The 13,564-nt window shown below is 40.1% G+C and overlaps 1 protein-coding gene across 3 annotated transcripts; it reads right to left on the bottom strand.

Moving 5' to 3' along the window:
* Positions 1-1,187: 1,187 nt before the first annotated feature.
* SCG2 (secretogranin II) lies at positions 1,188-7,252 on the bottom strand. Of its 3 annotated transcripts, none has more exons than XM_061453031.1 (2): positions 7,117-7,252; positions 1,188-3,547 (listed from the first exon to the last, which is right to left on the bottom strand). In XM_061453031.1, the coding sequence occupies exon 2, from the start codon at positions 3,531-3,533 to the stop codon at positions 1,656-1,658; it is 1,878 nt and encodes a 625-aa protein (XP_061309015.1). In that variant the 5' UTR covers positions 3,534-3,547; positions 7,117-7,252; the 3' UTR covers positions 1,188-1,655. The 3 variants fall into 3 exon arrangements, with proteins under 3 accessions (XP_061309015.1, XP_061309013.1, XP_061309012.1); XM_061453029.1 differs by having other exon boundaries at positions 7,009-7,145; XM_061453028.1 differs by lacking the exon at positions 7,117-7,252 and adding an exon at positions 6,950-7,099.
* Positions 7,253-13,564: the final 6,312 nt, after the last annotated feature.

Genomic DNA, 13,564 nt, shown 5'->3' with positions numbered 1-13,564 from the left:
AATAACAGTATTAGGAATCAAGGTGCTAAAATATATTATTTGTTTCAAGCACAGTTTGGTTTTGAATAAAATGCAGTGATTCAAAGTTTGCAGTGATTCCAAGTTTGCAGTGTCACAGGCAAGCGCATCTCGAATGGCAACAGATTTGTCCTCCATTAAAGTACAGAAGTGAATTTCACTATGGTATCTTTTCAGTATCATATTGAATGTTTTGACTCATCCAAATAACAGGAAACTGAAGCTCTGACTGAACTCTTATCATCCGCAATTGCTCAGGGTTATAGTGACACTGAAGATGAAATCTTATTTATGCATCCTTTGTACTTCGCTTCATCAGACATTGCCTCACCAAAAATCATCCCCACCCCACTTAGCAGAGATGAGCTGCTGAAGAATACCACAGGGAAAACCACTTTTAAACTATAATCCTGGAAATGCTTATGCCTGAGCTGTCCTAGTGAAAACCATGTCTGACTCACAGAGTTACACAAGCACATTTCCTTCCGTAAAAGAGCCAGAGCTTTTCCAGAACATCCACTGCAGGTTTTAACAGCATCTCAAGAGACATTTCAAGTGTCCAGGTAATGTAGTGAATAATAATGGTTCTTTGTATATTTATTTATAGGTGTAACATTAATTTAATGGAAATAATATTTCATTGGGAATAATTTTTCATTTCATTGGAAATAATACTTTATTAGACAAAAAACCATGATGTTACCTACAGGGTGAGTTCTCTGCTTGCCTTGCACTGGAGCCCATCTCTTTCTTTGTGGTAGCCCTTACAAGAGATAGTGAGGAACCTGCCTGCAGAGCTTCCCAGAGTTGCTGCTACACACAAAGGTTCAATTTTTTTATTTATTTAGAGCTTTGTCATAAAGTCTGTCTCAGCTGGACAGATCATCTTCCTCCCACTGCCAAGTGATATTATCAATTATGTGGGCCCAATTTTCTGGAAAGATAATGCAGTTACTGCCTTGGTTGACTTCAGCAAGCTTTTCAGGTACACGCTGCCCTTAAAGATAATGCCAGTCAGTGTTCTCACAGCCCAGAAAAGCAAATGTGTGCTACCAACTTATTCTATAATAAAATACTAAACTCCGGAAGAGCTGTCTGTGGAAGTAAAAAGATATGTTTCCATTTCACATTAGTATGACTTTATCAACTGCCACAAAGAAAACACAGTCTATTGTCCAGAAATAATTTATTCATCAACAATAAAACACTGAATAGAAAAAGCCTTGTAAATAAAACTATATATATAATGCTTTATTTTTTTAATTTGATACTCCACAAAAGACACTACAGACAGTAACAAAATAATCCAATTAATCTTAAAAATTTCAAATTATAATTGTCATTCTTCATTTATCGTGTTTTATTAACAATGTAAAGGTCTTTTGTTTACATATTATAGGTTTACTTGATTTCATTAAATTGTTTCTTAAAACACTTCAAGCAATTTGTTGGTTGCCCCATAATTTATAACATATATAAGTATATCAATAAACAATATAACAGCTCTGAGAAAGATATGCAGACTTTTCAATGGTAAGTAGTCTACCATAGGTTGTTCAGTGGGAGAGCGGGAATAAATCACAACTGAATTGGGATAGAAGTCAACACATTGAAGAGAAATAATGTTTGGGGAACAATTACATGTTTTCCATTGCCCGTTTAGTAATGTGATCACTTTCAAGCTCTGATTTCTCCTGGTTTAGATACTCTAACACCTTTGTTAGCATATCCTCATCAAGATACTGCCTGTTTTGGGTGTCATCAGTTTCTCCGGCCATGGAAAGCCTTTTGCTGAGTGAAGCCAACTTCGCAGCCTCCTGTGGTCCCAGCTGACTTAGGTGCTCCCTGATGGCCTGGTCCAGCTGATCGTCTTTCTGCAGGTTGCTCTCAGAAGCTGGAACTGGGACTCGTTTCATCTGGTTCATATTGATAACTTCGGGATATTTTGCCAACACCTTTGCCAAGTAATCGGCCAGCTCTTCATCCTTCTCATTCAGTTTCTCATACTCCAGTTGTTGCCTTTCCAAATCGTTCAACCAGGCAGCCTTAGGAAATGGGTGTCCTTTCAATCTTCGGGGAATGTAAGACAGTCTTGGCAAATCATTTTCTTGATTAAGATGATTTAGGAAGTAGGAGGGATTCTGATTAGCTAAATTGTCAGTTCCCAGAAGACTGACTATATCTTCAACATTGAGGTCTTCAGGTAGATTTTCTGGAATAAGATTAAGAGGCTGCTTCATGTACCCATTTTTAGAGTTTACATTATGTTTAAATATATCTCTCTGTCCTAGATTGGTTTCAGTGATCTCGTCGAGGTCTTCTGGGAATTCTGCTTCCTGCTCAGCTTCCAACCTTTCACTCTGAAGCTGCTTTTTTTCTCCAGATTTCAACATGTCTATTAAATCCTCGGGAGGAATTTGTAAATTCCTTGAGATTTCTATCAGCTGAGCTATAGACTGTGGATCAAGTTGCTTATCCAAAAATGTGGGTGCTCTCTTTTCCTCAAGTTCTCCTCCAGTCCTTAATTTCCTATTCCCAGCACCACCCATCAGCCTCTTCAGGTAATAATTCATTAGTTTTGAAACATCCTGTGACATTTGACCTTTATTGTCTCTTCTTATTTCATCCTCAAGGAAGTTGAGTTTCCCTGATCTTTTCATTTCATCGTCAATCTCCTCTTCATGTTTATCAATTTCCTCTTTGCTATCTTTTATCTCCTCCTGAGTTTGACTTTCCACTTTTTCTTCTATGGGATTCCAATCTTCTCCTCCAACCACATCTTCATAGGCAATGTTATTCACTTTGTATACATCATCTTCATCATCTGCATACAATTTCTGGTCCTCATCCAACCTTTCTTTCTTATGGTTACTAGGTCCTGCCATCTTCCCCAACTCCTGAAACACAGACTCCAACGTAGCAAGGCTTTGGGGTGTGTATTGCTCTTCCACTATTTCATTAGTACGCTTGAAAGGACTATCTCTTGAACTGTCTTCATAGTGACCAAGTGGCATTTTGAGATATTTTTGCCATCTCTCAGGCCACTTGTAAGCCTCATAATCATCAGTTCCTCCAGCTGGAAGATTGCTGTCAGAACTCGGACCATAAAGCTTATTCTCCTTTGGGCCAACTTTTGACTCTTTCTCAGCTTGCCTCAAGGCTTCCAACATAACCTTAACCCACTGGGACTCATCTTCAGTCAAAGAATCCCTTAAATTATCTGGTAGGTGAACTTGATCTTTGCTTTCTTTCTGTTGCAGGAGGTATGGGATGCTCTGATAAGAGTTGTAATCAGGGCTGCTTTCTCCTTTGTTAGTTTGCTTGCGAAGATCTTCTATGTATTCCAAAGCCTTGATCATATCAGGATTTGGAAACCTTTGTAAGTTTTTCATTACATAGTCTGGATCTTTCTGAAGCAGCTGATGCTGCTGGAAGGAAGCTGCATCAACCCAGCAGATCAGGACAAAGAAAAAGGTAAGAGTTTCTCCAAGTTGGAAGGTTTTAGTTTCTGCCATGTTTAAAATGTTTCCTTGAAATAAAGAGGAAGAAGAAAAAAAAAAAAAAAGAAAAAAGAAGCAGTTAACATATGGAGACAGTCTTAGGAAACAGAGAGTAAAATAGAAATTGGTATTTTAAACTCATCATGAAGAATACCACCAGTACTACACATGTTTTTATTAATTATTGAAATCTAATATAACTTGTACATGGAAGCTGTATATTTTGGGAAATATGAGGTTTTCTGAGTCTTTTCTAAGATTCCTCAGTTACTGGAAATTATCAGTTTCCTATACTAGAAATTTCTTATCTCTATACTCAAAATAGTTTATGAACATTGATTTCCCAGCGGCAGCACCAGAGAATAAAATGTAATTCCTATTTAGCTCATGAAATGCCGATAGAGGAATCTAGATGTCATTTTGATTATCAAAATGAAGACCTCAAATGGTAAAATCAGTATATCCATATATTTAAATGCCATTTTTAATATTTAAACTATTAAAACTGCATATAGAAATACTTTGTGAGATTATTCCATAGGGCATGTAATTTCATGCCTGGGTAATACAGCTGAATGATGCTATACTGCAATAAAATTAATGTAATGAAGTGGAGAGCATGGCATATAAAACAACTTGCAAGTTTATTTCTCTCATTCCTGTCTGTGTCATTACTTTCTTTTTCTATAGATCATAAAAAAAAATATTATTTGGATTACAGTTGAATTTTAATTACAAGACTCTATGGCTGAACGTTTTTCCTATGGGTAATAATCCCTTATATGAAGGACACACTATAATTTATCCTAAAGGTACAATATAATTCTACTGAATCCTTTGAAACCCATCTTGGAAATGAGCTTGAGTAGGTAGGTTCTGAGTGGTGATTTCATTCATTCATTGATTTCAACAGACATTGAATCAGGTCCCAAGACAGGCAGAAACATCAGCATTGGCAAAAGTGGGCTAAATTCAGTTAGAATAGATCAGTAGAAGCCTAAGTTTAGTCAGTCTGCCCAGCTTAAGTCAGCAAGCAGTAAAGTCTGAAACAGAAGTGGGAAAAATATGCTTCTGACTAAGATTACAGCACTGCTGCATATGAGGATAAAGCCGCACAAGCCCAGTCTTGCAGGGAGCTGAGCACCCTTCACCCAGTGTAGAGAAACACTGCCATCGCTCATTCCCTGGGAGATGCTCAGACACTGATACACCAGGCTGTGAGACTGATGGTTAGATACTTTTCTGATCCAGTTGCTTTAATAAGGTAGAATTATGAGAAAGAAATGATGAAGAAAGAAACCACTTTGATTAATTAACCTATTTTGGTTCGTTTGGTTTTTGGCTTGGTAAAAGCATCTTGCTGAGCCGCAGGTGGTTCAGTTTATCATGAAAGAGCTACACGTACCACTATTTACCCCCTGCTGCAAGTAGAAAGTGAGTGTGAATACACTCATTTCAGTTCACTTGTAGATTTTTCCACTCAGTTTTTGTTCCTAACATAATATGACTTAACTAAAGTTAACTAAATACCCTAACTAAATATGACTAAACTAAATAGTTAAAGCAGTACCAGTTCAGACAGCTGCTTTTTGGTTGGTTGGGGTTTTTTGGGTTGTTTTTTGTTTTGTTTTTTTTTTCTGAACAAGGTAACAGCTGTAATAGCAAACAATTTCCTTGAACATTTCTGACTTCAAGCCTCGGTACATTTGAGCATTGATTTTACAAAGGCTTAGTTCCAAACAACTAATTAGAAGGTCCCACCCTCCAGATCTGAGTTTTCCCTGAAAAAAAAGCCAAGACATTCCTTCATTTTCTGTCACAGAAAAGGCATTAGTTCAATACATAAATTTATATCTCCCTGAAGAAAGAAAACACTTCACTACTTCTTGCAGCAAGTAAATGAAATTAAGACTTTCTTTTCCGTCAGAGAGACTGGTTATGAACAGAGTTAGTTTGATTAGCGTATGAGAAACTGTCCTTTCCAAGGGGTGGGGGAAGGGAGAGTTGTTCAATAATTATCTGTCAGGCACCTCCCACTTACAGACGCCAGGAACTCAACCTCCTTCCCTGCACATAATCATGTATTGTTAGAGCCTTTGTAAGAGCCATCAGCATCCCATTAGAATCAAAATGTGCATAGCAGGGCAAAGTTCAGTTTAGTGTTCCACACGAAACTGATATTGCTCAATGAGACATTTCTGCAGCAGGAATAAAAGGGCATTGGCTACCCTCTGCATATTTTGGGTGCATTTGTCTCTAAATCAATTTTCACTTCTTTTTTATTAGTAGATGATACTTGAAAACCTTGTCAAATGGATCTGGGAATGATTTCTTTTAAAATCTTTGAGTTCAGGTCATAAAACCTTGTCATTAAATATACCGCGTTACCTAGGGTCAGAGGACTCCTCCCCAGTCTTTCAGACTTTAATCCCATTTAAACAAAACAGGTAATATTTTTTACTATCCTTAGGATTTATACTAAACATTTTCTTCTGTGCCTCTCAAAGGAGAATATATTAAAATGGCTGTTTTGTCTGCAGATAGATGATTGTGAAGCTAGCCTAGACAGGGAGCCTAATAGCTAATAGCTATTCCATTAGCACCTAACAAACAGGAAAATCATCTTTTCGCCAACAAATATAGAGGTTCCTATTTACAAATTAGGCAATCGAGTTCACAATCTGACATGTACAAAGGCAATGCAGACTGGCAGAAGTTCCCTCAAAACAGACTAAAAAATAAATCTTCTTTCTGGGATGTTTCCATGGTAGCACTAATTTTTTCTCATGATCTCTCTCAGCAGCCGTCTCCGATGTAAATGCAATGTTTCCAGTGAAAAATTGGGATGAAAACTCATAACTTTTCCTATGGATGAGTCCCTGCCCTGAAAGTCTAAGGGGGAATCTGATAGCAGTTTTCCATAAGGAAAATAAAGAAATATATCACACATTCTTCCTTCCACTCACTTTTGCAATCAATAACAAACACAATTGCAGTAAATTTCCCTTGTTTTTAATTCTATCCAACCCTTTACTGTCTGCAAGGGACTCAAAACATTAACAAAAATAAAAATATGGTGAGGAAAAGGGGAAAAAAAACAATTCCCAAGCAGTTCTGAATGTATATACCGCCTGTCTTTTTATGCATACATCTGGAAAGTTGTCAGATGTGTTTGCATCCAGAGAACCTCTTAGCCTGTATTTTGAAGCGACTGATATGCCATGTTGGCAAGCTGGCACTCCTGAACGCAGTCACAGACAGAAACACAATACTTTCTGCCTTTGGCCACGATATATAGATGATATATAGATGTAGATGTAGATGATAGAGATAAAAGACAGAGATGTAGATAGACATAGACAGATATAGATAGATATAGATACAGATTAGATATAGATGATATAGGTATAGATGCAGAATATATCTTTCACTATAGGTCTGTATTTTGCAGACATATGTTTCACCACCAACGCCAGCTACAGCCCATCACCTCTCTGCTGTAGCTCGCGCTTTAGCTAAGGCTCTCTCTTTGCCGTGGGTCCCTCCCTGGTGGCAGCCTGTTCCGCGGTTCCCGGCCGCCCCCCGGCGCAGCCCCTACCTGCCAGCGCCGCTCCCGCCGCTCCCGCCGCCGCCGTCGTTTTCAGCACCGGACAGCGCCCGCTTATACTGCCCTCGCCGCCCGTGACGTCAGCCGTGAGCTCATGCCCCGCCCGGGCGGCGGAGACTCGGCAGGGCCGCGCCGCGGCCGCGGGGAGCGGGTCGTGGGGAGCGGGAGCCTCCCCGGTGTCCCCCACTGCCGTCAAGGGTAGAGAGAACATGGGGAGGGGAGGGAGATGAAAGGGAGATGGCGGGGGGGGGGGGGGGGGGGGGAGAAGGAAAAAGGCAAAGGAAAAAAATAGGAAAACAGAAAAAGGAAAAAACGGGGAAAAAATAAATAAAAGAAAATAGAAAGAAAACAAAAGGGGGAGAAAGAGGGGAGAAGGAAAAAAGATTAAAGGTAAAAAGAAAAGGAAAAACAAAGAAAAAAGGAAAAAAGGGGAAAAAAGGAAAAAGGAAGGAAGGAAAACAGAGAAAAGAGGGAAAGGAAGAATAGGGGGAGAGAAAAAAAGGAGAGAGAAAAATGAAATGAAATTAAATTAAATAAAATAAAGAAAAATAAAATTAAAAAAGAGAAGAAAATAAAGAAAAAAAAAAGAAAAAGAAAAAGAAAAGGAAAGGGAAAAGAAAAAGAAAAGAAAAAAAGAAAAGAAAAGAAAAGAAAAGAAAAGAAAAGAAAAGAAAAGAAAAGAAAAGAAAAGAAAAGAAAAGAAAAGAAAAGAAAGAAAAGAAAAAAAGAAAAGAAAAGAAAAGAAAAGAAAAGAGAAAAAAGAAAAGAAAAGAAAAGAAAAGAAAAGAAAAGAAAAGAAAAGAAAAGAAAAGAAAAGAAAAGAAAAGAAAAGAAAAGAAAAGAAAAGAAAAGAAAAGAAAAGAAAAGAAGAAAAGAGAAAAGAAAATTAAAGGAGAAAGGAAAATGAGAAAGAAAAGAAAAGAAAAGAGAAAAGAAAATTAAAGGAGAAAGGAAAATGAGAAAGAAAAGAAAAGAAAAGAAAAGAGAAAAGAAAATTAAAGGAGAAAGGAAAATGAGAAAGAAGAAAAAAAGAAAAGAAAAGAAAAGAAAAGAAAAGAAAAGAAAAGAAAAGAGAAAAGAAAATTAAAGGAGAAAGGAAAATGAGAAAGAAAAGAAAAAAAGAAAAGAAAAGAAAAGAAGAAAAGAAAAGAAAAGAAGAAAAGAAAAGAAAAGAAAAGAAAAGAAGAAAAGAAAAGAAAAAAGAAAAAAGAAAAGAAAAGAAAAAAGAAAAGAAAAAGAAAAGAAAAGAAAAGAAAAGAAAAGAAAAGAAAAGAAAAGAAAAGAAAAGAAAAGAAAAGAAAAGAAAAGAAAAGAAAAGAAAAGAAAAGAAAAGAAAAGAAAAGAAAAGAAAAGAAAAGAAAAAGAAAAGAAAAAAGAAAAGAGGAGAAAGAAAAAGAGAGAAAAAAAAGAAAAAAAAAAAGAAAAAAGAGGAGAGGAGAGGGGAAGGGAAAGAATAAAACATAAAAAGGGTGGTAAAGAGTGGAAAAGAAAAAAAAAGGATAAAATGAAGAGCAAGCAGGCAGGAAGAGCACAGTCAGGACCTTCTGCTTTTCAGCTCCCATAGCCCAGGGGTGTTGAGGAGCACTGGGAGGGAAGTTTATTAAACTGAGCAACATCTTGGGTTTTAGGTGATAGCCAAGACAGGGGCAGGGTGACATGCTGGGGCTGTGGGCAGGGGCACACAGGGGCTGGAGGGTGATGATGAGCCAAACCGTGAGGAAGGCCATGTGCTGCGGCAGCGCAGTGCACATGTGCACATGTGTGTACCCATGTGCATACCTCGTGTAGACAGCCTTCCAACAGCTACAGTCAGCATGGGGGTCTGCGATCTTTTTAATCCACTGAATGAGCCACAGTAGCACAGTTCTGGCTTCCTGACAGGGTGGGGACAATCCACAGCATCCATGGCCTCTTCGTCAAGCGTGGGAGGCCCAGGAGCTCTGGACCAACTACAGCATTCTGATGAGGGCTAGGTGCTCTTGGAATAGGAAGGAGCTAAGGAAGGGAATGACACACCTCCACTGTATGCCTGACATAGATGGAAAACCTGAAGGTCAACAAGGAAAGATAAGGCAGAAGGGTCCCCCCTCCCCAGTAGCTCCAGTTCAGAAGCAGCTGGAGAGGGATTACCCACCCTGGGCACTGCCTGCAATGCCCTTGCGGTTTTAACTCCTTCCTCAGCATTCCCTGTGCAGAAAGGCCAGCACTTGCACTGATCACTAGGATGAGTAAATACCACCTTGCCATAAATCAGAAAGCATGAAATGTAACACATTGCTTCAGCTGCTGCTCTGGGTTTTAGCTCATTCCTTCTGCTTCCTTTCTATTCCAGAAGGGTTGTTTTACTTCAGCTTTTAAATAAGGGCTCCTTTTCCCACAAAATAAATCTTTTCTGACAGTTTTGACCTTTTACAGCACAAAATGCAAAAAACCTAGGATGAATGTTCCTTCCAAACCAATAAATGTTGCAAAATTAAATTGTTGTAAGAACAGCAAGGTAGAAATAATTGCAGCCATGAACACAGACAAAAGGACTACCCTTGCTGCATTTGTTGTAATTTGAATGATCTCCATTGTTGAAATGGAGATCTGGAAGCCTGTTGTTTCACCTTACATATAGCTGTTTGTTAGTGAAATATAGGACCAGTTTTTGTGCTGAAACTCTTCAGCAGCAGCATCATTCAGGCCACAGATACCATCCAAAATGCTCCCTTTCATCAGTGGGCCCAGGAAGAAAAGAGACAAAAGAAAGGTTACGTTAGGACCCATTATAGCATCTCTGAAAAGGGGAAACACAAAGGCATCTGCTGCAGTAAGCAGAAAGCAAGGACCAAGTTCCCCCTGAGCAGCTGGTAGCGGTATTGCTGAACACCACATTCCCCTTCAGCAAGGCTCTGAATGCCCACAAGACATAGAGCTGCAGACATTGTTATTGCTAATGCACCTTAGTCCATGGAGAACACCGTCATCATGAACAAAACAAAATGAAAAAAATACAACAAAACAAACCCAAGAAGAAAAATGCTCAATCCAGATTTTCGGGAATATTCTTGTGCTCCTGCAGGTATTTCCAATAGACTCTTGTTTTATGCATTCTGCCACCAAAGTCCTAACATTTATCTAGCAAATTCTTTCCAGTGAAATCATCCTGCTGCCCCCATCCATCTACCCCTGATCTTCAGGACCAGTGGATATTTCAGACAACCCCAATTAACTGGCACATCATCACGATTCCTTCCTCTGCTTCTTAAATACTCACTTGAGATTTACTGTGTGTGAAGTCAGGCAGACGCTTGGCTTAGGTCTGCCATGGCTATTTTGGGTTCAGTGGATAAGATTTACCGAAGGGTATACACAATTCAGCTGTCAATTTTAGTCCACGTCAAGAAGTGTTGCGTGGACTTTGTCCTTGTGATTGATTGTGTCCACAAAGTCCTATAAGGAAGTACTTAGTGAATGTACTTTTGTTGTATTGAGTGCATGGCATTCTTTTCCTCAGAATGAGTCATACAACAGAAAATTTGATCTGTTCTGTCATTAGAAGTTCCATGGCATTTTATGCAAGAGTAAGATCACATCACAGCACCCCTGAATGTTAGGAAATTGCATTAGAAGTAGCTCAATATCAACTGTTTAACCAGAGGAGCTTGGTAATCTTGTTTTTCTGAGCGCATTTCGACCATGCTGCATCCTTTTGTGGATCCTGGGAACAGACCAGCAATAAACGCAATGGGTTTTGTGAACAGCTTGCCCTGTCACATGTTCTACCTTACATAGCTACACATCATGAGGAGCTAAAAGTTAAGCAATCAACCCCATATCTTGCATGCTAACTGAAGAGTAAGTAAAGTTTCAAAGACATTTTGTTTCAGTCAAGACAGAGGCCATGGGGTGTAGGGGTGTATTTTGCTGCAGCAAACAAGGGCAAAAGGACTCCAGCCCACTGTGTTGTGTCATACCCAGCTAGACGATCATCATCCCTAAAGTTAATGGAAAAGGGAAAGTCAGGACAACTTGACCTCAGGAGGCAGCAAGGTCTGACATAGGGCTTGGTGTGGTTGCCCTTGTGCCCATTCACCAAACAGCACCAGCACTGGTGGGGACAGTGGCAAGAACCACCACTGTTCATGGACCACAGTCTCCCAGTAAGACCTGCCTGCCTCCCACCACACATGCCCAGCTCACATGAGAGGGTGAAACGGTGATCTCTATGGTATGACCATCCCAACAGTAATGCACAACAGCAGGCAGCACACTTGTGGCTGTTTTCTAAACACCAAAATAGTGTTCAGTTGTGCAGTTCACTTCAGCTCCAGCTCTCTCCTCCTCTAATTGGTGCCACCAAAGACAAGTACTGCTTAAAAATAAAGCGTGGTTGTGTCAATATTGATTATTTCACCCTCCCCTTCCTCTGTTTCCAGTGGCAACTAAAAATAATTTACAATTCATTACAGATGTGGCATTTCTGGCAGAGTAAGTGCCATTGTCACATTGAAATTCAGTCCATATCTGACTGGAATATCTGCATTTATTTGGTATATAGTGAGAAGGGGGAGGTTTTCTCAGAAAAATCTCATCTGCCATCGCATATATAGATGCTTTTAAATTATTTTAATTTTAAAATACTTGAACTCTGCTTTGTGTCCAACATCAGACTTGTTATTCTGTGCTCATTCTGTATGCTTGAAAGATCAAACATATTTGTATGCAAATATTTTTGGCCTCCCTAAATTTAGCACATAATAAATGGCTCAAATTTCATTACCAAAGCTGTAAGGGGAGGGAAAAACACAACACTGTAAGGAAAAGCAAGAGCTTTGCAGTTTGTAACCGCAGTCCTTTAAAAGCGTGGATGTCAAGGCAAGCGCCTGGTGGCTGTACATCACTGGGCTTTATTCCTTGCTGCAATGGGATTAAGTAGCCTGACCCACATGCCTCCCTGAAGGTTTGCTCCTCACTCCACAGGGACATTTCAAGAACAGATTTTGCTAACAACAGAAAATAACCTCAAAATAGATCCTGACTTTTACCCAGCATTTACCTGGTCAGGTTTCAGGCTGCCTGCCTGTAAAAAAAATTAACTAGGAAGAGGAACCTTAGGGCAAGACTTGGCTGCTGCCTCTGAGACATGGCTTTGCATTGTGGACACACCAACAACTATTTGGTTGGCGTTGCTTTTTCAGCAGAAGCCTCCCATGCCCCAGGTGGGAGGTTTCCCCTTATCCACCCTGTGCTGTCTGAGATCCAGGTACTCCATATGCGTGAGGCTTCCTTGATGCCAGAATGAATGGTCCCTCTGCAGGAGCCTGTGCAGGTGCCTGTTCCAAGGAGGTGACCATGGCAGCCTTGCTGAGGGCACCTCACAGGCTCTCCCTCCATGCATGCCCACCAGCCTGCCCACAGGAGGTATCCTGGCCCAGCTCCTCACCAAGCAAACTAAACCTGGTGGTGGTTTGTAATGGAAAACAGTGTTCTGTGCATACAGCAGCTTGGCCTTCCTGTACCAGAGTTAGGGTCACCCAAGGCTCAGCTGTGCCCTACCTGCTTGTGAGTCCTATCCCAGGACTATGACATCCCTAAAAGATCCTCTCATGACTGCTGGGGGAGCATGACCTGCTGCCTCACTGTTCCTCCCTGCCCAATGACCAACACTTACTATAGAATGCCTCAGGCTTGGGATACTTGTGTTCTACCACATAGCACAGACTGCTCATGGCTGGACGTAACAGCCCACCTGGGACTAGAGGAGGAAAGAAGCCTCTGCTGGAAGGACGATGTAAAAGCAGAGGATGAATCAATCGGGGTGGAGTTTACAGTTATACTTGTTCCAGTGCAGCCTCCAGCTCGAGAACCATGACCAGGAATAGCAAAATACCAACAGAATAAGGAATATACGTCTTCTCATATAACCACCACAGTATTTTTATCTCCAGGCCTCCCCCACATATGTACTCACATATTTTCTTTCGTGGAGTTTCAAGGCTCTTTACAAGCCTGTGGCATCTGCTTACCAACATTTAGTGTAAAAATATCAACATCTGCTCTGCGTAGCTGTTCTGAGTGCTACATTTATCAGCCAGTAAATATCAAGAGCCTCCTGGGAGCTGGCTGGATCAAACTGTCATGATTTCAGCTCTGCTTTGCGTCAGACAGCAGAATTTAAAGTCAAAACACAGATAGTTTAGGGAGGAAGACAATGTGAAGCCCTGAGTCATACCCTGCTGAGGGTGAGGGGAACAGATTAATAGACAGCAAACATGAATGAAACTGAACAGCTCATTTTAGTCATGCGGCTGCTTCTGAAACCCAAAATAGGATTTATTTTTAGTTGTTGAGCATGAAAAGAGGGTTTTGTTTGCACCTTGCCAAGGAGAAGTTGAGAAAAAGAGTTTTAATTAACGTGAGGCAGGCTCCCCTTTCCTTGACACCCAGAGGAGCG

Source organism: Pezoporus flaviventris, unplaced genomic scaffold, assembly GCF_033815535.1.
Source record: "Pezoporus flaviventris isolate CSIRO_AGI_PZ_B2104156 unplaced genomic scaffold, CSIRO_AGI_Pfla_v1 ptg000013l, whole genome shotgun sequence".
Taxonomy (NCBI): domain Eukaryota; kingdom Metazoa; phylum Chordata; class Aves; order Psittaciformes; family Psittacidae; genus Pezoporus; species Pezoporus flaviventris.
The sequence above is the reverse complement of the archived record's forward strand: the minus strand, read 5'-3'. Positions and strand labels throughout refer to the sequence as shown.

Excerpts from the sequence above, each read along its gene's own strand:
- SCG2 (XM_061453031.1), bottom strand. The coding sequence starts at position 3,533 with ATGGCAGAAACTAAAACCTTCCAACTTGGAGAAACTCTTACCTTTTTC.